The sequence below is a fragment of the Aspergillus foveolatus genome, assembly GCF_047715535.1.
Source record: "Aspergillus foveolatus strain CBS 279.81 unplaced genomic scaffold BDW70scaffold_13, whole genome shotgun sequence".
Classification (NCBI taxonomy): domain Eukaryota; kingdom Fungi; phylum Ascomycota; class Eurotiomycetes; order Eurotiales; family Aspergillaceae; genus Aspergillus; species Aspergillus foveolatus.
Window position 1 is genome coordinate 455,059 of NW_027396077.1, and position 21,128 is coordinate 476,186.

Consider the following 21,128-nt stretch of genomic DNA (forward strand, 5'->3'; position numbering starts at 1 on the left):
GTGGGCGTCACCAGTTCGTCTCTCCCAACAGCGTAATACATTTTGCGAGCAAGGGAGAAGCGTACTTACAGCCGCGCCTGGACGCAATCCAGCTAAGAAGGATCGACAGACCCACTAACGTCTCAATTCGGAATGAGCTCGTCGACTCGACCGTATCTGCCTTTCCTGCAGCTGTTCCTGGTCAGTTCCAAATCCAGCTCCTCGGCTCGACCAGGGCTCAGCTCGCCGAGGTATTACCCTACCCCGTGGGGGCCATTCTGCGTATGCGTCCCCTGAGCGCTTACATATCCGGCAGAAAGATCGAACAGTGAACTGTTCATCATTCTGCGGTACAAAAACCCCAGCCCAGACTATCCTCGCTAAACTAGTTAGGTTACTATCGTGTCCTATTCAGGAAACGCGATGCACGATCATTGTGGGCACCACGAAGATCCCAACACCAGAGATGTGACAGGCGATTTCGAGCATCCGCTCGTCGTGCCCTAAAGACCACCCTTGAGACTGGTGCCGGCTTCCGTTCGCCGACTTCCTGACGTTATTGGGCTGTTAGAGCTCGCCCGCCCCAGGATGAGTGATCTGCAAGGTTTCCAATGTCGCAGTTAAGAGTTGCAGAGTTCTAATTTCCAACTCTCATATTTGACCTCCTTCCTAATACCGCTTAGTCTTATGGTGTACAAGGGAAAAAGAAAATAAAAATATAAAAAATGAAAAATAAGCCTCATGTTCAGTTATATGGTTCCTCCCAATTCGTCCACATTTGTCCACATCCCCACTGACTTTATACTCCGAGTAGACATACAAGCCAATCCACCCCGCTAATGTTCATGCAGATTGGCAGATTGATACTCTCTTCTAGCAGAAGTCGTCCAGTAGGCGGGCGTCCGTAGTGAGGCCCTCTTCGCGCGGAAGCAGATCCCCCATCAGAATCACTGTGAATATATTTTGCGCTGGCCGCAAGTTTGGCACAATGGGCCCGACAGGCAATCCTCAAATTCCAGCAAACTTCGGTGACTGATTTTTGCGCTGGTTGTGGGCGGAATAAGAATGGGATACTGTTCCACGGTTGCTGTGCAAATTTTCGGGCCAATTGCCAGGCAGAACACCAAGCTCTATTGCTGTAAACAAAAGTCATTCTAACAGACAAATCATCGTTGAGTATGAACACGAGCAATTGCCCAAGAATGAGCCTCTGCGTTTGAGTTGAACCTTGGGAGAACGCTAATAGTACCTAGCTGTCGCTGGTAGAGCCGTGGAAGTACCGGAGTATATCTAAGGCGCATAATTATTCTGGGTAATAATTATCTTAGGTATTATCCTAGGTATCAAATTTTAAGCGGAATACGCTCATTCGCACACAACAGGCCATCCTCCGTCGATCTGAACCGAGCTCCGCTTTAACATCCCACGTATAGCCTAAATCCCAAGCGACCGGCCATTGACATTGACAATCAGACCCTAGTCCTCAAGTGTCTGATCCTCGAGCGACTTGTTCACAGCCAGTCCCGCTCAATTGACAAGGATGTCAACATGGTTCCGTTCTGTTAACGCGGCATCAACAAGCTTCTGTGGTGTCCCGGTTTAGGACATATCGCCGAGTACAGCGGTAGATGGAGATGGGAGGGACGAGGTGAGCAAGTCGGCTTCAGACTTTAGTCAGGGAATGGATAGCTGACGACTGTGTTTGCCTCGCGAGATAATAGCACTCGCACTATAGCTGTGCCGATGCCGGAGGATGAGCCAGTGACAATGGCAACTTTGCCAGACAGTGTTTTGCTCTATGATGAGGGATTGGGAGAAGGCATAGCTGTTCGCTGGGCCATGTGCTCCCACTCTCAGGCATTACCACTCATATACTCGCGGCAGTTCAGCTGGAAGCTCTTGATGCCCTACGCATGTTCGGAATGTTATCCCCGCGCTGGATTACGCGGTGATTCAGCACCCTAGGTGACTTGCCTATTGTTCGGGTACTCAATAGCTCACCCAGCATACATTCTGCGGCATGTTTCATAATTTACTCCCGCGTATATATGAAGCCGTGCCACTGATGACGAGCGGAGAGTCTTCATACACATGCCATAACCTTCCTGGATCACCAAAGTCCTAAAGTTGGGAAAGCCACTTTTCTTTTCTTTTCTTTTCTTTTCTTTGTTTCTTTTTTTTTTTTAAACTTTTCTTTACTTTTCTTATAACTCTCTTTTTATAATTATTATATTATTGTTATTGCTATTTATATGTTGCAACACCCCATGCTGCCATGCTCCAAGCTCTGGTTGTTCACTTAAGTCATTTCGCTACCTTAAGAGCTTATGGGAGAGTAAAAAGGGTCATACTTAATGGCCTACAGATGTTACCATGCAAGAAATATATTTACGGGCATGACAACTGATGATAACTGCGGATTTTAGTGGTCCTGCAGTTTCAATGATGAAAGCACCAAGATAGAAAATAGATTTGTCGTATAAGGTTAAGTGAACCAATCCAGATCTATTCTCTGTCCTCTGCTCCACATGCCTTGTCAATTGCGGGAAAGACTCCCAGAAATGATGCGGAGAACCGATGAAAGTCCAAGCGTGTGCGAATCCAGTTCTCGCGCAGTTCTCGTTCGTAAATCAGGCTTTCATCGCGTAGGGGTTCAAGCCACAGACCTGAAAGTAGGTCCGCGGCATATCAGCATTCTCTCGTGTATTATTGAAAGGGCCATTAACGGAGAACGTATGTCCAGTTTGTAGGCGGCTACTCAATATAGTTCCGTCAGTCAGCTCAGTTCTTTCCAACCACATTTTTAAGATGCGGTATCGGCCAAAAAGTATCTCAGAGAGATGGAATCTCGGTGGACAGAGTGGTCCTAGGTACTAGTTGCTCACTTACATGGAAACAACTCTGCCAATTCTGGCGGCGGTATAGCAAAAGCCCTGTTTTCTTCGGCGCTAGTATAGGCCTGACGGTACTTTGCCGGCACGACTGGGTCTGGGAGCAATGGTGCCACGCTAAAATCTGGCTCAATACTGGTATAGGATTCTCCTGGTCACGGTTGAGATAAGCACAGCGTTTGCGATATTACCACCAGAAGAGGTACCGCAAATAATTAAGCCAGTGGACGGATATGCCGATAGATGGATTCGTTGCGCATTGGCAGCTACCTATAGTGCAAGTATCTTGAGTTTAAGGGTTCGTTCAGAGCCTAAGCGCCAGGAACAACGCTCAAGTGTGCTCGGCAAGCAAGAAATACCCATTGCAACGTATCAAACCCATCGTATACCGCAGTCAAAAGGGATGCTCTGGGCCGAGGCGATACTCAGGGCTGACGATAATGACCTTGTTCCTAAAGGCTATATATAGTGCGATTCGACTCGAGGTCATCATAGCGACTGCCGCTGCAGAACGCGCCGCCATGGAAGAAGATAAAGACCGGTAATAAGTGCTGACAGCAGCTGGATCTGAGGGGAAATAGACATTGGCCAGGATTTTGCACCCACTGCGCATGGGGATTTCGATCCCCTGCTCTGTAATGCCAGGTGAAGGCCAAAGCTGGCACGCGCAATGAGTTTTGTTTCATTCGTAATATCAAGGAGCTTGGAAGTGCCAATATCTGCAGAGAGAGGGCGTAGTCTATTCTGAGAGATGATCTGGTGTATAATAGACGGTTTACTTGAGCGGATGATCAATGGCTACAACATTTTCAGATTCAAGGTCAGGCACATTTCCAGCGCAAATTCCATCTCTCGTCAGAAGTATTATGTTTCTTTCTTCCTTTCCCCCCTTTTTTTCTTAACTCAAAGGTGGCTTATTGACGATATCTGGCCGGGAGAGATGCCGCCTGAAATCATATCTCGCAAGGTAAACCACACATATTAGACCGGTTACCCGAGACCTTGAGAAATTGGGATGGAAAACGAAAGAGTTCTAGAACAAGCTGGATTAGAGGCAGGAACGGAATGCCGAATATCAGATGGACGCGAGCACTCTTAGTGTCGGGTCCCCCACGGGCTTCCGACAATCGTTCTCGGAATGCCGTGCAGCCCCCTTCACCTTATAAGAGTATTTAGCCATGCATTCCTGGGCCTGAATATGATATTCTTGTCGCCATTTTCAGATAAATTAGACGTCGAAGGATTCCGGTTTGAGAAGAAATGATCGTATGTACAGCAGCACGCTCTCGCAAACAGATTACATGCTAATGATTGAACCCCTCGCCAGACGAAGAGTCAGACGTCAATCGCTATAGTCGGCGCTGGCCCTGTCGGGCTGTTTACAGCCCTTTTGCTTGCACAGGACGGCTTAAATGTCACGGTGATCGAGGCAGCGGCAGGCATCAACCAGTCTCCTCGTGCAGTCGCGTAGGTTCAACCTCGGTTTACGGTTCCTCCAGCCTGTGAGACAGCGCTAACAACAGGTTAAGATATTTCCCGCCAGTTCTAGAGGAGTTCGCAAAGGCAGGCATTCTCGAAGATGTAATTGCGGCCGGAGAAAAGAACGCTGACGGGTGCGACTGGAGAGATGCCAGCGGCACCTTGTTGGCCGGTATCGACCCTCCTCCAAGCAAATCTACATTTGCAGTCTGTCTCTCTCAGCCGGAGCTCGTTGAGATACTCTGGAAGAAGGCCCTGGAAACAGGAAATGTCGAGATTTTGTTTCAGGAAGAATTTCAACGGCTGGAACAGCGGGATGGGACTATCACGTACTGGACGATGAACAACTCTCTTGGGAAAGAAACCGAACGGGTCTGTCAGTATCTGATTGGCGCTGATGGTGGACGCAGCTCAGTGCGAAAATGTCTCGGTATCCATCTTGAAGGGTACACTCTCGAGTCGCTACGGTTTATCGCCGTCAACTTTCAGTATGACCTGCGTGCGGCCGGCGGATGGAAAGCAGCCAATTTCATCGTGGATCCTGTTGACTGGGGCGTTGTCGTCAAACGAGGCAAAGGAACGAGCTGGCGATTCGCAACCGGAATCACCAAGACAGGCCCTGAGACGTCCGCGTCACTAGACGGAGCTGCTATCCAGCTGGTGAAGGACAGATTGTCACGCATCCTTCCCGGGGACACGAGTAAGATTCAGTACGAGAATATGGCACCTTACACCGTTCACCAGCGCTGTGCAAGCCAGTTCCAGAAAGAGAATGTCTTCTTAGCCGGTGACGCTGCCCATGTGAGTTGCAACAACATGGAAGAGAGCGCAACACTGAAAGTTGGTCCACTACTGACCCATCCTGTTAGCTCAATAGCCCCGTTGGAGGCCTAGGCCTCACCACTGGCCTTCTTGATGCCGCCCATTTAGCGAAGGCTTTGCGTGAAGTCATCAAAAAAGGGGCCAGTCCATACGTCCTAACAAATTATGCCAATACACGGCGGCGGATTTTCCTCGAGCGAACCAACCCAGCAAGCACTGCTAACCTGATGAGGCTCTTGTCGCAGGATCCGGAGCATATGAAGGAGAGGGAAGATGTCTTTGCGGGACTGAAGGATCCGCACGATGTCATCACTAAAAGCCAGATTGGACTGCCGGATTTCTGCCTGACTAGCACATCTGACAAGTATTTCGACACGCAAGGCGAAGTAACGTGGTTCATTTCAGTCACCCGGATTCCCAACTGGACTGGAGAAGAGTTCGAGCACGAATACAAGCATGTCCACACCAAGATGACTCGTATGGTCGCCGAAAAGGTCCCGGTCATCCGCAGGTATAATCAGCTTCAGAACACAAAGGAGACGGTCCCAGGAACAGAATGTCCGCCTTGGGACTATGTGACCTGTCTGGCATGGCCTAGTCTGTTTATCATTCACGCTGGATTCCAGGACCCAGACTACCGGGAACACGCGGGCAAGCATATTTTCTGCAGATTGGACCAGGAAGGCTGCATCATGGCACAGGTGGAGAAGATCCTGAAGAGACCGTCTGCAGATCCAGTCCAGTGCCTTGTATATCATAAGAGGGAGAATCCCTACGATGAGTTTTCGCCAGCATGGTTCGCCGAACGTTCGGCTAAACTCAAGAGACTTTCGGCATCTGAAAGAACGATTTACACATATATACTATGGCGCGATGTGACACCGAAAACCACAAACTTCTTTCACGGCACGCAGTTCTCTGGAGGATCCTGGCTTCAATACAAGGCACTCGAAACGTTTGGGTTTGAGGATACGGCCTGCGCTTGTTCATTTTTCGAGCAGTACAGCAGTGATGTTTTTGGCGATAGTGCGGATACGACCCAGGTAGTGATTGGATTGTCAGACTGGGTCATCTAAGTTGAAAGTTACATACATATCGAATGTCATCTGTGGTTGATTTTCTAAGCCTGGTGTGGTAGTGCTGGATGGGAAGTTAGGCCTTCATATAGTTTAAATAAATTACTATGTACATGGTGGCCCTTGATAATCACTACACAGCCTTGCTATATAGTATACGCTGAATAACAATGTTAAATTTAGTCACATAGAAATTTAATGCAATGGCTGACTGATAAGTGATTTTACTACTTCTCGCCATCCATCCCTCTGCTCTTGAATGGTCTTTCCGATGGTATACACACGTGTCTTTGTCTTTAGCTGTCCTCATAAATAGCGAGTGTGTGTGGTAACTGACTCAGACTCCCAGGGGCAGAGTAAAAGGGGTAGAACGGAGGGCAAGTTTTGGGATAAGGCACGCCGGCTCTGCTGGTGCTTCCTCGCTTACGGGATAAGTCCAGCGAACTACAGGAGCGGAACAGTGATATTCACTTTGCTTCCTTGAAGTGATAGTCCAAAGCTGTTCGCGCAGTTAGGAGATACATGATCTGTAATTGACATTCCAGCAAACCGCCAAAATTCAGAAAGAAAAGGGGGGAAATGGTCACTGGAGACTGATGTTGCTCGAATACGGCTCCCTAGACATGGGTACGGCCCACATCTTCTCCTCAGGGGTCTGTTAAGTCAGGGGTATCTCTGTTTGGTGTTGCTCAAGGCATGAATAAGGTCACAAATGCCGGTAACCAGTGGCGACAGGTTTTTCTGCGATGCCTTGGAGTCCAAAAGGTTGCGGACGCAGAGCAATATGGCCCTAGTGGCATCCAGTGATAGATAATTCTGGGGAGAAGAGGCTGAATCCATAAATCCCAACATGGGGGTGCCGGAACCAAGGGTTATCCACCTCCGTATAGCAGGGGAATCTGCTGCATCGAGTTGGAACTTGCTCCTGGCATTCGAGGCGTCTGAAATGCCCTTCGAGGCCTGCGATCGCGCCATGGCGCCGTATATATATAGACACAAGCTGGCCTGATATGCTGCAACAGTGAAGAACTCTGTAAAATTCTCTGCAGGAAGGTGGTGAAGACAACGTATAACTTGGCTGGCGTGCCAGACTGCTTTCCGTGCCTCAGGAGTCTGGCACCACCTGTCCAGGAGCGGCAAGACAGCTTCGGCTTCTCCAGGTCCTTCGCGGCCGGCGAGTACCTCTATCTGGTCAAATGGAGTCAAATAGTGCATCGAAAGCAGCTCGACTGTGAGGTTACTGCCGGGATGGTCTGGTAGGTATTCGTCATCGTAGAGGATTCGGATGTGGTGGAGGAGGTGCGCCAGCCGGTTCTGTGAGCTTTCATCAGCAAGGATGAATACTCGAAATGTATCTGAGTCCTCAGAAGGCATGGCATTTCTCTCCTGCCAGCGGGCCTTGATCATAGACCCCACTGCGTGGAGGACTGTCAAGTATGCTAGACTGGAGTCGTAAAGGGGTGGGATGGTCTGCAGCCGGAGCGGGTCGGCGATATAGTCCCGCAGACAGGGCTGTCGAGAATTGTGAGATCGTTGTTGAAGCCCCTGTAGTTGAATATACGCCCTCAGCCATTGGTTTGCAGACCTTGCCATCCACAGCTGTCGATGTTCGGGAAAGGGGAGAGAGAGCTCGGCGTAGGAGACAGGAGTTCTACTCCCGGTAACGAGAGATTCCTGCGAACAGTGGATATGCATATGAAACACCAGTCTAGCAAGCATATTTCCTTGTTAGACACGCAAGCGCCCTGGCCAGATGATGAGGACTTGTCGTTTCCAAGATTCTTGCTCAGCCCACAGATGCCATTTCTTCTCGAGTACATCACCATCATCATCCGGATCTGGAATGGCATTACTGTACGTAGAAGCACGGTACCTACGACCACTTCGGAGCATCTTCTGCGTTTTAGAAAATAGACCGTTTTAGAATCTGTGGGCTCAGACACTCACGGTGACGACCGATCCGACTATGGCACTGGCAATCTCCATCCTGCGTTTACTACCACTCCATAGCCCAGTCTGCACGTAGAGCGCGAGTGCCTGAATTTGCTGCAGCTGGCGAGTCTGCGCTATTTGTTTCTCAAACTATCACAAATGATAAGTATCTCTTCCACTGGACAGACCCTTACGCTGCTATTCTCACAATTTGGAACAGATACGGATGGAGGACCCCGTGCAGGGCGCTTCCGAACCTGCGAACGGCAGTGCTAGACGACCTGATAGCGGCGGCCGTGATGCAAGCGGCCAGTAGTTCTGGCGGCGTCTCACTCGACCTCAGTGTCGGTATATGTATCCAGCTGTCGTCGTCACTCGCATGAGCCTCGCAGAAACGATGCAGGAGCCGCTCGAGCATGTTAGCTGCTGGAAAGGCGGATACCACGTGGATCACATTCGCCGACTCACAGGTATGCAGTACCATGGCCAGAATCCGGTCGCGCGTTTCGGGCGAGAGTCTGTCATCCGACACCCGGACGGACGGGTATTCCAGGTGGTTTTCGATCCAGCCCGTTCCTGGCCCGAGAGAGAGGTTGGGCTCCTCAGCAGCGCGGTGGTTCTTCAAGTCCGGATTCCATCGTCCCACCGTCTTCTCAAAGGCATCCAGCACATGAGGAGATTCACTTTGGTCCTTGACCGTCTGCAGAGTGCTCCCGCTTGGTGGTGAGCTGGAGGGGTACAGACCGGGGAGAAGTGACATATCCAGGTCGCCTGCAGGAAATACCGAGGATGTGTTGTCCAGGAAATGGTGCGACCCCTGCAGGCTCTGTTGGTTCTGCGCTGAGCTCTGGATCAACAGGTCTGCTAGATAGTTCAAGTCTTCGAGATGGCAGTTGACCAAGTCTATAGTCAAAATAGGAGACAGCAGGTCAAGAAACTACTCAGAAAGTGTGGAATACGAGCCCTACCTGAAAACGCAAGACTAGGCAAGGATTGCTGCATATCTGCTTCGGGCGTTTGACTAGGAGCTGGATTTGCATTGCCTGGACGGAGATGCGCCATCCCTTCAGGTTGAAGGCCGTCGACGATCCTGACACTCTGGCTTTCCTCCCCTTCCAGCGGCCACGGCCGTATACAGGAGATCTGTCGCCGACGACACCGTAGACAGGTCTTGTTATTATCGCATCGAACTTTAGCTATCGCACAACCTTCACAAGCCTGGGAAGCACGCGGCGCCTGACAACGGACTCGCGATGGCCGCCGAAGAGACCGTTGCTTGGAAATCGGGGTGTGAAGCGTCATGAGCTATTTGGAGATGATTATATGCCCAGACTGTGGGGAAAGGCAAAAGGTCTGCGTTCGAAGTATATATAAGACCGGTCCAGGGAGAGTCTAAGCTTATTCGGGAGGAAATGCGGGGTTCTACGTCACAGTACGCGTTCATTAGAGCTTGAATATACTCTATTGGCTGTTATGCGAGATCTCTGGTCGTTGAAATGCACAGTTCTTCCTTTGCTCGTTCCATCAAGAAAGATATATCGCCAGTGTTGATTCGCTCAAAGAACCGCTCTCTCTCCTGCACGTCCGCCGGCTCCGTAGAGAGAAGCCGCTTGCGATTCTGCGTTGCAATCCGGTCGGTATACTGGAGAAACACGTCTCGTCGCTCTGTCGCGTATTTTTCCAATAGCGAAACCGGTCTTTGCTCGTTGATGATCTGGATCAAAACGCGGCCCAGGGCCGCCGCATCGAGGAACCCAGTCGTGAGCCCGAGCCCACCGGTCGGGTTCGTGAGCTGGAGGGATCGGTCAGCCATAGCGAAAAGAGAATGGTGAAGGGGGGAAGTGTATAGAGTAGACTTACATGTGCAGCATCCCCGGCCAGCACTACTCGGCCGACAAGAAAGGTCGAGGCCCCCCTTGGTGCGTACGGTAGGGCGAGATGCTCAGAACTGCGGCCTTCTCGATGGCTCCAGGGAGTATATGCCTGAGCCTCTCACGCAGCTGCCGGATGCCCTTTTTCTCGTCCCACTGTCGATCTCGATCCGAAGCAGTCGGATCGACAGGTTCACCCGAAGCCACACGCCAGACGCTCCCCTGTCCAACGCGGGCGACGACGGCCCAGTACCTGGGGTCGACGACAAAGTTGGCGGAGAGCCAGCCCTCTTTGTCTTCGATGTCATAATCAATATTTGCCGCAACGATATCGTAATCATTCCAGGTGAGGCCTTCCAGTGGCACATCGATCAGATGCCGAACCGTACTCTTCCCCCCGTCCGCACCGACCACGAAGAGCGCCGAATGCGTGACGGTGGTTCCTGCAACGTCGAGACAGAGCCGGACGCCGTCCGAGTCCTGGTGCAGCTCTTTCAAGCAATGCCAGACTCACTGTAGCATTAGAGTACCTCTTGAGGTGGAAAAGGATGATGTCCGCGACCTCGTCCTGCCCAATCTGGACGGCAGGGTGGTCGGGATGCCCTGAGATTCTGGCGAGAATTTCGCCTCCGGGCTTTCTCCAGGCGACACCGGTGGTGTTGACGTACCCTGCCTTTAGCACGTCCTCAAAGATGCCAGCCTTCTTGAAATCTTCCAGCACAACCGGAAAGTACCTGGAGTGCCAGCCCCGTCTGTTAGCGGTGGATTCCTCACCGACAGGTCTGCGACATACGCCATCGCCCGTGGAGACTTGAGCGGTCCTTCCAGTTTCTCGAAGACGGTCCTTCCAGTTTCTCGAAGACGGTTACATCGATGCCAGCCTTTGCCAGGTATAACGCCGTATACAGCCCAACTGGCCCACACCGATAATCGCGACTGTGCTGGCGGTTGACTAGAAAACGTTAGCAGCAGATATCCCATTTTCTGAGAGAGCCATTTACTTCTGCCTCACTTGCTGAGACCATGACGGATTGCCAGATAATTGGCTACGTAGGGATTTGCAGATACGGTCATCTTTATCAGTGGCTGTGTTCTCTCGGGAATGTGGGGGATGCCGCTACAGCTTTCCGGTCAGTAACCGAGGGGACTTGATCTCCCCGCTTGGGTGATCCGGTAAAGTATGGACCCCGCGGCTTCGGTAATGGCCCAAGACTCTACTTGCGATGTCTTCAAACAGGCTAGCGGTAGGCTATTTGAACGGCTCTCTTTCCGACTCATCCTTGACTCTCAGAACAGATGCCCTGACACTCATCTGCCGCCTTGACCAAGTGGGACGCTTCGTCGTGAAAGCGGCTCAAGTCTCTGGTCCATTTTACTACCACTTCATTTGCACAAGGCCGTCTGAGCCAGACAAACTCACGGGTGCTAGTGATGGTCTTCTCCCATTGTGGTCAGAAGAGGCCTACAGTGTTTAACCCTAACGTCACGTGAATTCGGAGTTCGGCCGCGGTGGTGAGCTTCACAAGCAACTCTATTTCTCCCGATCAATTAACAGATGGCAAGAACCGAAAGCGGGTCAAAATCCCCACAGGAAAGACGTGTTTTAAGGATCATGCCAATTAACCTGGCGTTTCATGGCCAATACCTGAGAGAAACACTTCTAAAAGATAGTTCTTCTGAGGGAGTTCACTAACGCTGGCGGCGCAGAGCCAAACCCGAAGACAGAGCTAGCCGTAATACAGGGATGGGGATATAAAACCTAAAAAAGGTACAGTCGAACAAGATGCCTAGCTCCGCGGCCGCCAGCAACCTCCCTAGAAGTATGTTCGGCTGTCGTTTCAGCATTCTATTCTTGGCCATACTAATATGGTTGTTGGTTTTCTGGATTGCCGCATGGTACTCCCTGTATACCGCCCACAATAGTATCTCAAAGTAACTCTGAACCCATTCAATACATTGTTGGTTTCTATAACTGGACAATAGATGAATACCCAACAATAGCCCTTGCAGCCGCAAAAAGAGAGTCACTTCTATGCATATCATTATATGGCATATGATCTAAAAAGCCACGAATCAATCAGGCACACATGAGGGACGATAAAGTCTTAGCCAAGGGCTTTTTATAATACTCTTGAATGGGCGAAGATACCTAAGGCTTCTGTAAAGCAAGCTGGTGCTGCTATCAGCTGCCAGTCTGTGAAAAGCCGCCGCTTGCCTGTAACTATTCGTGGGAGCCTAGCCTCGGCCTTGCGAACGTGTCCTTCCCAGCACTGTAAGGGGCTGCAACGAAAAACAGCTTCTAAAATGATGGAACAGATTTGAAAATATCCTACTAGACCGCATGACTGCTGGTTGTCTGTCAACACTGTGGTCTGCCCTCACGCTAATTGGATGCTCAGGCTTGGACATAAAGTCCATTGGCTATATCGGTTTTGGCCCATGCAGATATGTGGCCTTGCGGCATGCCCTGTTGCCCTAGTGTGAATCCACCACCGGACTGTGCAGAGACATGACTTGCTGTCTTGGCACTATACAATTTAACCAATATAGGAACAGGTGTTCAAGTTCCTGATGGTAGAGCAAAATGCCCAGAGGATGAAATTTTCAGTGTCTCTTGATTTGCTCAACGATTCGAAGGGTTCCAGAAACGTTCCATCATGCTTTCTGCTGGGCGAGACTCCGTCATTTCCCCCTTCATCTCATAAGGTCTATATAAACTTCTCGGGTGGTTCCTATTTTTCTCCAGAACACTCGTCTTCCTGGAAGGGATATTTCGGGCTTGTAAAAGAAAATCAGCCGCCACCATGAGATACACCAGAGTATCCCTAGCGGAAGCGCTGGCCGTTTTGCCACTCTCTCTTGGTATGGCAGCCCTGCCTGCAATCGTGACGGCAATAATATTCTGTTTATACCCTGCTAATACTCGTATCCCAGGTGCAACTGCTCAAGACTGCAAAAGTGCGGAGGAAACCATCATCGTATCTACTCCCGAGGACCTGGACAACTTTCGCGACGGCTGCACAACGATCACCGGCAATATCGAGATTTCCGCCAGCTACATAGACGACTTTATTCTTGAAGGAGTAACTGATTTTGTCGGTAATATTTCCATTGCGGAGTCTGCAGATTCCGGGACCCCTGGTGCATTCAGGGTTCCCAATCTCGTAAATGTGGGCAGTATCATCCTACATCGAGCTACAGAAATGAATCTGCCCAAGCTTGAACGTGCGGACGATATACTTCTCAGCCCATGGGTTTCAGGGGAGGTTGACCATCACACCTATAGGACATTGGGGCTTTCTTTGTCGGAACGCAATTCTCCGGTTCATGGCTGGAGCCCAACGCCATTTAATGATTAGATTATGCCAATAACCAATTTAACGCGACAGATTTGTCAATCTTTCTAGAGGGAATGAGCTATTCAGACGTTTTGAACTCATATCAGGGTTACAGGTTACAGGTGTGCTTGAGGGGCCAATTGGGTTCTTTCGTCGATTCAGATCCTTTAGAATATCATGAAGACTTTCCTATCGACATTACATTCTCTAGAGTGACTCTTGGATTTCAATCGCTTCTCTCCAAAAGGTACATTGAAACGTGACTCAATGATCGTGTTCCAAGTACGCCCTCAGAAACATATTTGTTAGGGTACATTTACGCTTCCGAGCCCTAACATGCTGCATAAATACCGAGCTTGTGTAGTAGCCGTGACAAACGCCTCATGCTAGAGTCAGTTGCTGTCGACGCCCGTTCGATAGTCGGATCCCTGAGAAAGGAGCCAAACAGATACGGGAGTATGCCACCTTCCGTCAGCGGATACCTCTTTCGTTGTTCCTGAGGGCGTGGTGAGTATTCTGTGGCACTGCCGTGCTGCTTAACGACTGTCAAACTTAGCAAAGCCCAGTATATGTTCATGTAGCCAGGATTCTAGTAAAAATGGGAGATTTTGGTGTGGTCCCTGTAGGTATTGGTCAGTGATGGGGCACGAAGAGCTGATTACGCGTACATTGGGCTATATGCCTTCTAGAGCGAAAAGGGTAAGCAGCTTCTAGCCAAAGGACTCACGCCGGGAACGCCATTGAGCAGGAGCGAGTGGAGTAGTTATCAGGTCTCGGTCCAGCAAATTCCGGGACAATTTCGACCATCCTCAATTCCGACAATCAATGGCCGGAACCCGGAATGTGATTCGGGCTAACAATCGGCCGTTCTCTGACTGCCGCAGTCTGGGGATACTCCGCTGTTCTCCATTCACACGCCCACCGGTGCACCCCAGTAGGGTACGGTAAATCTCCTGCGGGGGAGAATCCAGCAGGGAGCTTTACAAAGTGCTTCAATTCAGATGAAAGGTCCATCAAGCCCGGACTCATGAGTTCAGACTGCTCTCAAGACTGCTCTCGTGACTTGGGATCTACAAGAAGAAGCACACTCTTCGCCATGGCACTCCCTCCAAAATGGTACCAGTTTCTGGTGTGTGTCTTTGCCTCTCTTGGGTCCGTACTCTACGGATATGACCTGGGTGTGATTGCGGAAGCTCTGGCCAGTCCCTCTCTCATTGATGCCTTCCAGGCTGATGCAACGGAACGAGGCGCAGTGACGTCTGTCTTCACAGGTGGTGCCTTCTTTGGCGCCTATTTTGCAGGCCCATTGGGAGACCATGCTGGTCGAAAATGGACCATCTTTGTTGGAGCTCTCATCTTTATTCTTGGGGGGCATGCACATTCGATCCGCTGGCTGGGATTTCTTTGGTTAAAGATCATAGATCACTGCAGACCGCGGCACAGAACCTTTCGTATTTGTATGCTGGGCGATCAATCGCGGGTCTAGGGTAAGCATCTCATCCCGAGTGATGCTAATTCCTATACTGACTGCTCCGGGTGAACGATGCAGCGTCGGGATTCTAGTGATGATTGTCCCCATCTATCAGGCCGAACTGGCACATCCAGATATCCGTGGCCGCATCACCTCTCTGCATCAGCTCATGCTCGGAGTCGGCTCGCTGGCCGCCGCTTGGATCTCCTGGGGCACGTACATCAACTTCGCTGACGACGATTCGCGGCAATGGCGCATATCACTGGGGATCCAGAATGTTCCAGCTGTCTTCCTGGCTGCACTCATCTTGCTATTTCCAGAATCACCACGCTGGCTAATCGCCCATGGCAGACTGGACGAGGGGCGGAAGACTCTGGCGCAGCTGCACGCAGAGGCGATGAGTCCGATCCCTGGGTTCAGGCTGAATATGAGCAGATAACCATCTCAATAGCTCATGAGAACGAGGCCGCGGCGAAGTCGTACACGGAGCTTTTTACGGACCCGTCTTGTTTCCGTCGCCTCTTTTTAGCTTGTTCCATCCAGGCCGCGGCTCAGATGACCGGCGTGAGCGCAAAACTACAGCACTACTATTTTCGAGCAGATTGGGATTGCCGCTGATGATACACTGAAATATCAGGGCATCAGCTCCATCCTGGCTATTGTCGCCCAATTCTGTTGTCTGATGTTGATTGACAAAACCGGACGTCGATGGCCCCAGATTCTCGGTAATATCTTCAATTGTATCTTCTTTGTATGACCCCCACTGTCCGTCCTGATTCAAGAAACTAATTCCCTATCAGATCATTCCAACCATTTTGATTGCCAAATTCCCGCCTGGAGAATCGCAGAACAACGCCGCAAGCTGGGCATTTATCGTGATGACATGGTGCTACAATTTCTCCTTTAGCGCGACAATCGGGCCATTGACATGGATCATCTGCGCCGAAATCTTCGACACCAAGACCCGGTCTAAAGGCGTCTCTATTGCAACAATGACCTCCTTCGCTTTTAACACCATGATTGGCCAGATTACAGATATTGCCATTACTAACATCGGTGGCTGGCGGTACTATATCATCTTCTGCGTCTGTAACTTCACAAATGCTATATTCTTCTGGCTAATCCTTCCCGAAACTGCATTACGCCCGCTTGAGGAGATGAATGCGCTGTTCAAGAACGAGCCATGGCTTGTTCCTGGCAGTCAAACGAAGAACTTCGTCAGCCGGAGTAGAGCGGTCGTTGCAGAGGATGAGGAGAAACCCGGCCATTTCACTCTGGTGCATGTGGAGAAGTAGTTACCAGACAGAACTAGGCAGGATGTTCAAGCATCAGGCTTGATACTATGTGATTCTGGTGTTGGACTTGTCTCCGACAGACTTGCGTTTCTCTCTTACTCTGGATCCAACAAAGAGAATATTGGTGCTTATTGTGAACAGAGCCCACAGGCAGTGAAAGCATTGGGTGATATATTCAGTTTCAACCAGTAGGTTGTTGAGTACAGTGGACCAAGTATAAATAGTACTGGACCTATATAACTGAGGTTTTGACTGCGGTCAATTCAAACTCGTCCCTCCTCATGCTGCAGGTATCCCTGCACCTTTCTTCGTCAAGGACCCAATTCAGCAGAATTCGAGACCAAGCTGGCAAAACAGTAACTCTCCCACTGAACCTGAAGGTTCGTCCCTTTAAAGGCTTGTAAGCAGGGGCGTCAGAATCACATGTAATGGAGAAGCCATTGCTTTCTACATTGGGGAGAATGACATATCCACATTGGCTTCTGAGAATTGAGAGACCCATTCAACTCTGCTTTGACACCACTTATGGGGCATGTGCTAGGCGCTACAGAGAGATTAATGGAGCAAAAAAGTCTAAATTTGGTCACCTTGTTGTGTGGCAGGATCAAGCTGATGCTATAGCATGCTGGTCAATATAGGAGGTACCAACTGAGGACGCACCCGTGGGCAATGGTTTTCCATAAATAAATTAGACTATGTGGGTATCCCAAGCCATCCGCTGGCATCTCGCAGTTTTTGAAGAAGATGAATCAAGTTGTCAACAAGTGGAGGAGCTCGATGAACATTTCCCTGGATATGTCGTTGCTGCATGAGCTGGATCATCCCCCCGAGCAAAGCTTCAGTGTCGCGAAGTGAAATCATACCTTCAGCACCGTTCAGCCCCTGCAGAACGGGTAGTCCATGTTGGAGAGCGATGAGTCGTTGCATATGCTCACCCTCTGGGTCATCCAAGTAAACCTTCTGTTGCAGCGCTGGGCCAGCCAACTCTTGACCGTGGGGCTCCAAAACATGGGAGGACGCTAGGCCATAGGCCCATAGAATAAGACTGGCGTGGTACAGTGCTATTGCCATAAAGTCTCGCAACGCTTGAGGCGGGAGGTTCTTTATGGCTCCTACCACTTGGCCCGCATACCAGATCGCATGCCGGGACTGTTCGCTGCTGAACCAGTCACGAAGAGCTGGCTGCTCCCACACCTGGCTGGGTTCATCAGACGTAGCTGGATTTTCAATTTCCTCCAGCGAGACGTTGATATGCATCATGATAAAGTTTAGCTGCACAGGTGCTTCGTTCCCGTATGCCATTCGAAAACACCCCAATACCTTAATGAGCTGTGCATGACGAGAAGTCATTAGTAAATGATTATCCCAGTACCGGCTATGCCCAGCCAGCAGAGTGGAAAGCTGTCGGTATTCCCATACAAGCCCCCAGATGGAGTGTAGAACCGCGCAGCAGGCGAGGCGAAGGTCCGTCGTTTCGCGGCTGATTTTTAAAAGATCCAAATTTGCCACGCACTCGCTGAGGGTATAGGTCCGACTAGTAGTCGAGGTTACCGTGAGCGATTGGTAGGCTTCTTTCCATTGTGACGCAGAACTTGCTGTCCAGAGAGCCAAAGGCGCAGGCAGAGGTGGTCCCATTTCGGCATAAGCTATCAAAGGCGCTGTAAAGAGGGCCATGGAGACTTGCGCCTCCAGACGAAATAGCCGATATACAAGCCTTTTGTAGGCTTCATTGTGCGTCCATTCACGCCATGTATCTTCTAAACTCTCATTGGAGTCCTCTAGTCGCACCGGCAGGGGCGCATAAGCCGACTGGTGAAACCTGCCGCCACGGCGAACCATTGTCAAGAGGGGGTGGCGGAAGGCCTCGCATATCTCAATTTTGCGGCTGTTACCGCTCCATATTCCAATCTCTAGATATAGCAAGTATGCTTGGTGTAGGTGGAGATCACGGATTGTGGTATTGTTGCCCTCGAATACCGTAGGCAACTGCAAGCGGACAACCTCCTGCATAGCAAAGCCGAGTTTACGCAGCGCTGGATCTGGCGTCAAAACCGCTCCAGCTGCTGCCATAGCCAGAAGCAGCTCCGGACACGCCTGTTTAGGCTGGAAGGTCGGCCGGTGAATCCATGTGCTGGCGGCAGAAAATGGGGATGTCAAGTAATACCGGATAAGCCCGCCCAGGAGTTCAACAGAAGGAAAGGAAGACAGAACCGCTGAGATAGGCTGCTTCATCTGGTTGATGACGATTCCCAGGATCTTGTCACGACTGTGAATGTCAATGCTCTCGCCATCCGAAAGTCGATCATGCGGCTCCTGGGGAATCCCTGTAGCAAGACTGGGCGCACCAATCGCCCCGTTTGGTAGTAAAAGGTTCTCATGCTCGCAGTACCCATGATCCCGGGGATCAGGGATAAAGCGCCACCTCAGTCGCTGCATGGACCATGCTCTTCGGGGTTTGTTCTGTGATGCTGTCTCGCGTGGATCGTGGGGCGAGCCTGACGCAGAAACGCTATATGCTTGGTCGTCAAACTCGAACGGAACTTGGGTATTGTAAGACTCAAGGAAGCTCAAATCTACGAGGCTAAAATCAAGGTCGGTTTGCAGCCCAAAATTTATTATCCCTCGAGGGGTTTGAATGCCGCTGGGTCCGTCCGTGAGCATCGGATTTGTCGATTCACTTCTGATGACTGGAATATGGACATCTTCAGGAATGACTGCAGGCTGCGAAAAATCCAGCTCCTGCGGCCAGGTGCCTGCCACCTGCGGATGATCCTCTACGGTTCCTGTGGCATCTGGTATGCATAGACCCGCAGAATGAGCCTGAGCTCGGTCAGTAAACTTGGAAGGGACCACACAGGGTATATTGCGCCTGCAACACCGAGTGCATGGCTTTTCCTCATCGCATTTCAGATGGTTTTCGGCACAGGCACTGCATGCCTGAGAGGCCCGTGGCTTGCAGTTTGTGCCCCCTGTGGCAGCGCGCCGAGTAGACAGTCTATTCCCTGCGGCCGTATGCAGAGTAGAGTGCCGTCGTAGCAGATCACTGAAACGGGATCCATTAGTATAAAATATTCAGTACGCCTCTCAGGCATGATCGTATACATTCTACCAAACCGCTTGTTACACACAGGGCATTGATGCGGCTTTTCCCGTGTATCTAGCAAAGATTGTCAGGGGAATTCGGCGAATGGGAAACGGACACCTACGAGACAGCACATGGCGCCGCAGGTGATCGATGCGCGAGTAGGACTGCGAGCATGTTCCACACTGGTACAGGTTTCGCGGGCCCGAATTATCTCGGGACACCGATTCTGGCTGAGATTGCGGTGGTGTGATCATTGTGCCGAATACAGCTCTGTGTGGAGAGCGACAGACGACAAGCAAGATAGCGGGGAGCCGTACTTTAGGGTTATTTAAACAGACGTGCCGTCGAATCCGAACTCTACTCTTGAGTAGTCCAAATGGTAGCCTAACTGATCTTTCTCCTACGCGTCTCCCAATAACTATAGAGCAACCCCGCATTTTCCCCAGCTTTGTGGGAACAGAAGTGGATCTCGGTGAGCAATAGGCTAGCTCGCCTGATACTTCCTTTCTAGTAGAGTTCTACGCCAAGTGAAGCACATCGGAAAGGTGGGGGACTCGGTTAAATTCTCTTCTTTTGCTTTCTTACATAGGCGTCCCGGCGTTTGGTGAAATCTCAGATCTGTGTTTGCAAAACTTTGGGTTCTGAACGTTCACCGCGCACTAGACTGGCATCCGCCGTGTACTCAATTCTGCAATTCTCGGATTATACTTGTCAACCTGCAGATCAGGGCGGGTTCCTAAGCTTAGTTATTTGCTCACTTGAAGTTTGGCGCAAGTCTCCTAGGCACTAATTGCCCATTGATTAGGTAGAATTTTATCTGGCCCAGATATGCAGATTTTGCTGCTGGTTCTGGGCGCGTATTAAAATAGTAGTCTGTATACCTAAACAATATCATTCAATTAAATTGTTCAGCGGCTCAATACATAGCGACCATTTCGAACAGTATGTTCAATTGTCCTACTACGTCCACAGCGTGACAGAGCTTGCGTTGACGTCTAAAAATAGACCCAATAACTTGCTTGCCAAATGCAAAGCGAACTGTTGGACCCAACCTGACCTTTCTCATGACACGAAATTATTTTCTAGAGACGCACGTTTCTTATTTTCATTTTATTCTCCGGTTATCTGCGCATAACGCCTTGAACTTTGTTGAGAGAAGGAAGCCATATCCATTCCAATCCGGGAAGATTTTGAAGAGCTGGAATATAAGGGACCAAGCTCTCAGAAAGCTTTATTCTAAGAACACTTATCAATAGACAGCAGACCTTGTATAAAGCTAGCAAGGATTTTGGGTTTTGGAGCAGTATAATATTGAAGATAAAACCCTTCAGCAAATGGGGGTGGTATACGAAGTACAAGAAAAACTTCTTTTAAGAGCCCGTCCTGATCAAGTTGTTATAGTCAATTTCCCTAAAGCTCCTCTATTTATTCTTAGGGTTAGGAATCTTGCGGGCAGGAGGTATGGGTGTCTTCCTTTTTTAGAAGGTTACTGCCTGCCACCATCATACGTTATATAGATTCTCATTTGCACTTTTACGCGATCTAAACACTCACATCGAGTGGTTGTAAAACCGAGACATACGATTAGCTTTGCAAAGGCCGATTGCTGCACTCCCTCTGCATAGATTTTTGAGCTCTGCAGCTTGGTGGCTTGGGTAACTACATTCGACAGTCGTGAAGCTCACATCTTCGACCTCCCCTCTTGCGTGAAGCGAGGACAGTAGCAAGTTGGCTTCTACAACTGTCTAGCAAATTGACACTTTCCTGTATTCCTGGCATTCTTGTCATATGCTTCTTTCGTTAGATGTTTTGACATTGGCCTCTACGCTTCCTGGTTCACGGTGCTCTGATTCGATATTTGTCTAGGCGCCTGCTTACGTTACATAGCC

The 21,128-nt window shown here is 50.1% G+C and overlaps 6 protein-coding genes across 6 annotated transcripts; 3 read left to right on the top strand and 3 right to left on the bottom strand.

Moving 5' to 3' along the window:
* Positions 1-3,935: 3,935 nt before the first annotated feature.
* On the top strand, positions 3,936-6,247 carry BDW70DRAFT_148923 (FAD binding domain-containing protein; the record flags this gene model as incomplete). Its single annotated transcript, XM_073738936.1, has 4 exons — positions 3,936-3,970; positions 4,505-5,154; positions 5,310-5,682; positions 5,770-6,247. The coding sequence occupies 4 exons, from the start codon at positions 3,936-3,938 to the stop codon at positions 6,245-6,247; spliced, it is 1,536 nt and encodes a 511-aa protein (XP_073597883.1).
* A 663-nt stretch (positions 6,248-6,910) lies between these two features.
* Positions 6,911-9,481, bottom strand: BDW70DRAFT_148924 (Zn(II)2Cys6 transcription factor domain-containing protein; the record flags this gene model as incomplete). Its single annotated transcript, XM_073738937.1, has 5 exons — positions 6,911-7,921; positions 8,012-8,140; positions 8,195-8,329; positions 8,388-9,082; positions 9,148-9,481. 5 exons carry the CDS (start codon positions 9,479-9,481, stop codon positions 6,911-6,913), a joined length of 2,304 nt encoding a protein of 767 aa, XP_073597884.1.
* Positions 9,482-9,650: 169 nt separating this feature from the next.
* Positions 9,651-11,124, bottom strand: BDW70DRAFT_158312 (uncharacterized protein; the record flags this gene model as incomplete). The annotated part of the gene is made up of 6 exons (XM_073740491.1): positions 9,651-9,971; positions 10,040-10,062; positions 10,107-10,530; positions 10,565-10,784; positions 10,844-11,002; positions 11,063-11,124. 6 exons carry the CDS (start codon positions 11,122-11,124, stop codon positions 9,651-9,653), a joined length of 1,209 nt encoding a protein of 402 aa, XP_073597885.1.
* A 1,730-nt stretch (positions 11,125-12,854) lies between these two features.
* On the top strand, positions 12,855-13,409 carry BDW70DRAFT_158313 (uncharacterized protein; the record flags this gene model as incomplete). Its single annotated transcript, XM_073740492.1, has 2 exons — positions 12,855-12,912; positions 12,985-13,409. 2 exons carry the CDS (start codon positions 12,855-12,857, stop codon positions 13,407-13,409), a joined length of 483 nt encoding a protein of 160 aa, XP_073597886.1.
* A 1,075-nt stretch (positions 13,410-14,484) lies between these two features.
* Positions 14,485-16,154, top strand: BDW70DRAFT_166500 (sugar porter family MFS transporter; the record flags this gene model as incomplete). The annotated part of the gene is made up of 6 exons (XM_073742000.1): positions 14,485-14,759; positions 14,810-14,875; positions 14,938-15,260; positions 15,311-15,423; positions 15,461-15,610; positions 15,660-16,154. 6 exons carry the CDS (start codon positions 14,485-14,487, stop codon positions 16,152-16,154), a joined length of 1,422 nt encoding a protein of 473 aa, XP_073597887.1.
* A 693-nt stretch (positions 16,155-16,847) lies between these two features.
* BDW70DRAFT_166501 (C6 transcription factor RegA) lies at positions 16,848-19,493 on the bottom strand (the record flags this gene model as incomplete). Its single annotated transcript, XM_073742001.1, has 3 exons — positions 16,848-19,197; positions 19,257-19,311; positions 19,361-19,493. The coding sequence occupies 3 exons, from the start codon at positions 19,491-19,493 to the stop codon at positions 16,848-16,850; spliced, it is 2,538 nt and encodes an 845-aa protein (XP_073597888.1).
* Between the last annotated feature and the right edge of the window lie 1,635 nt (positions 19,494-21,128).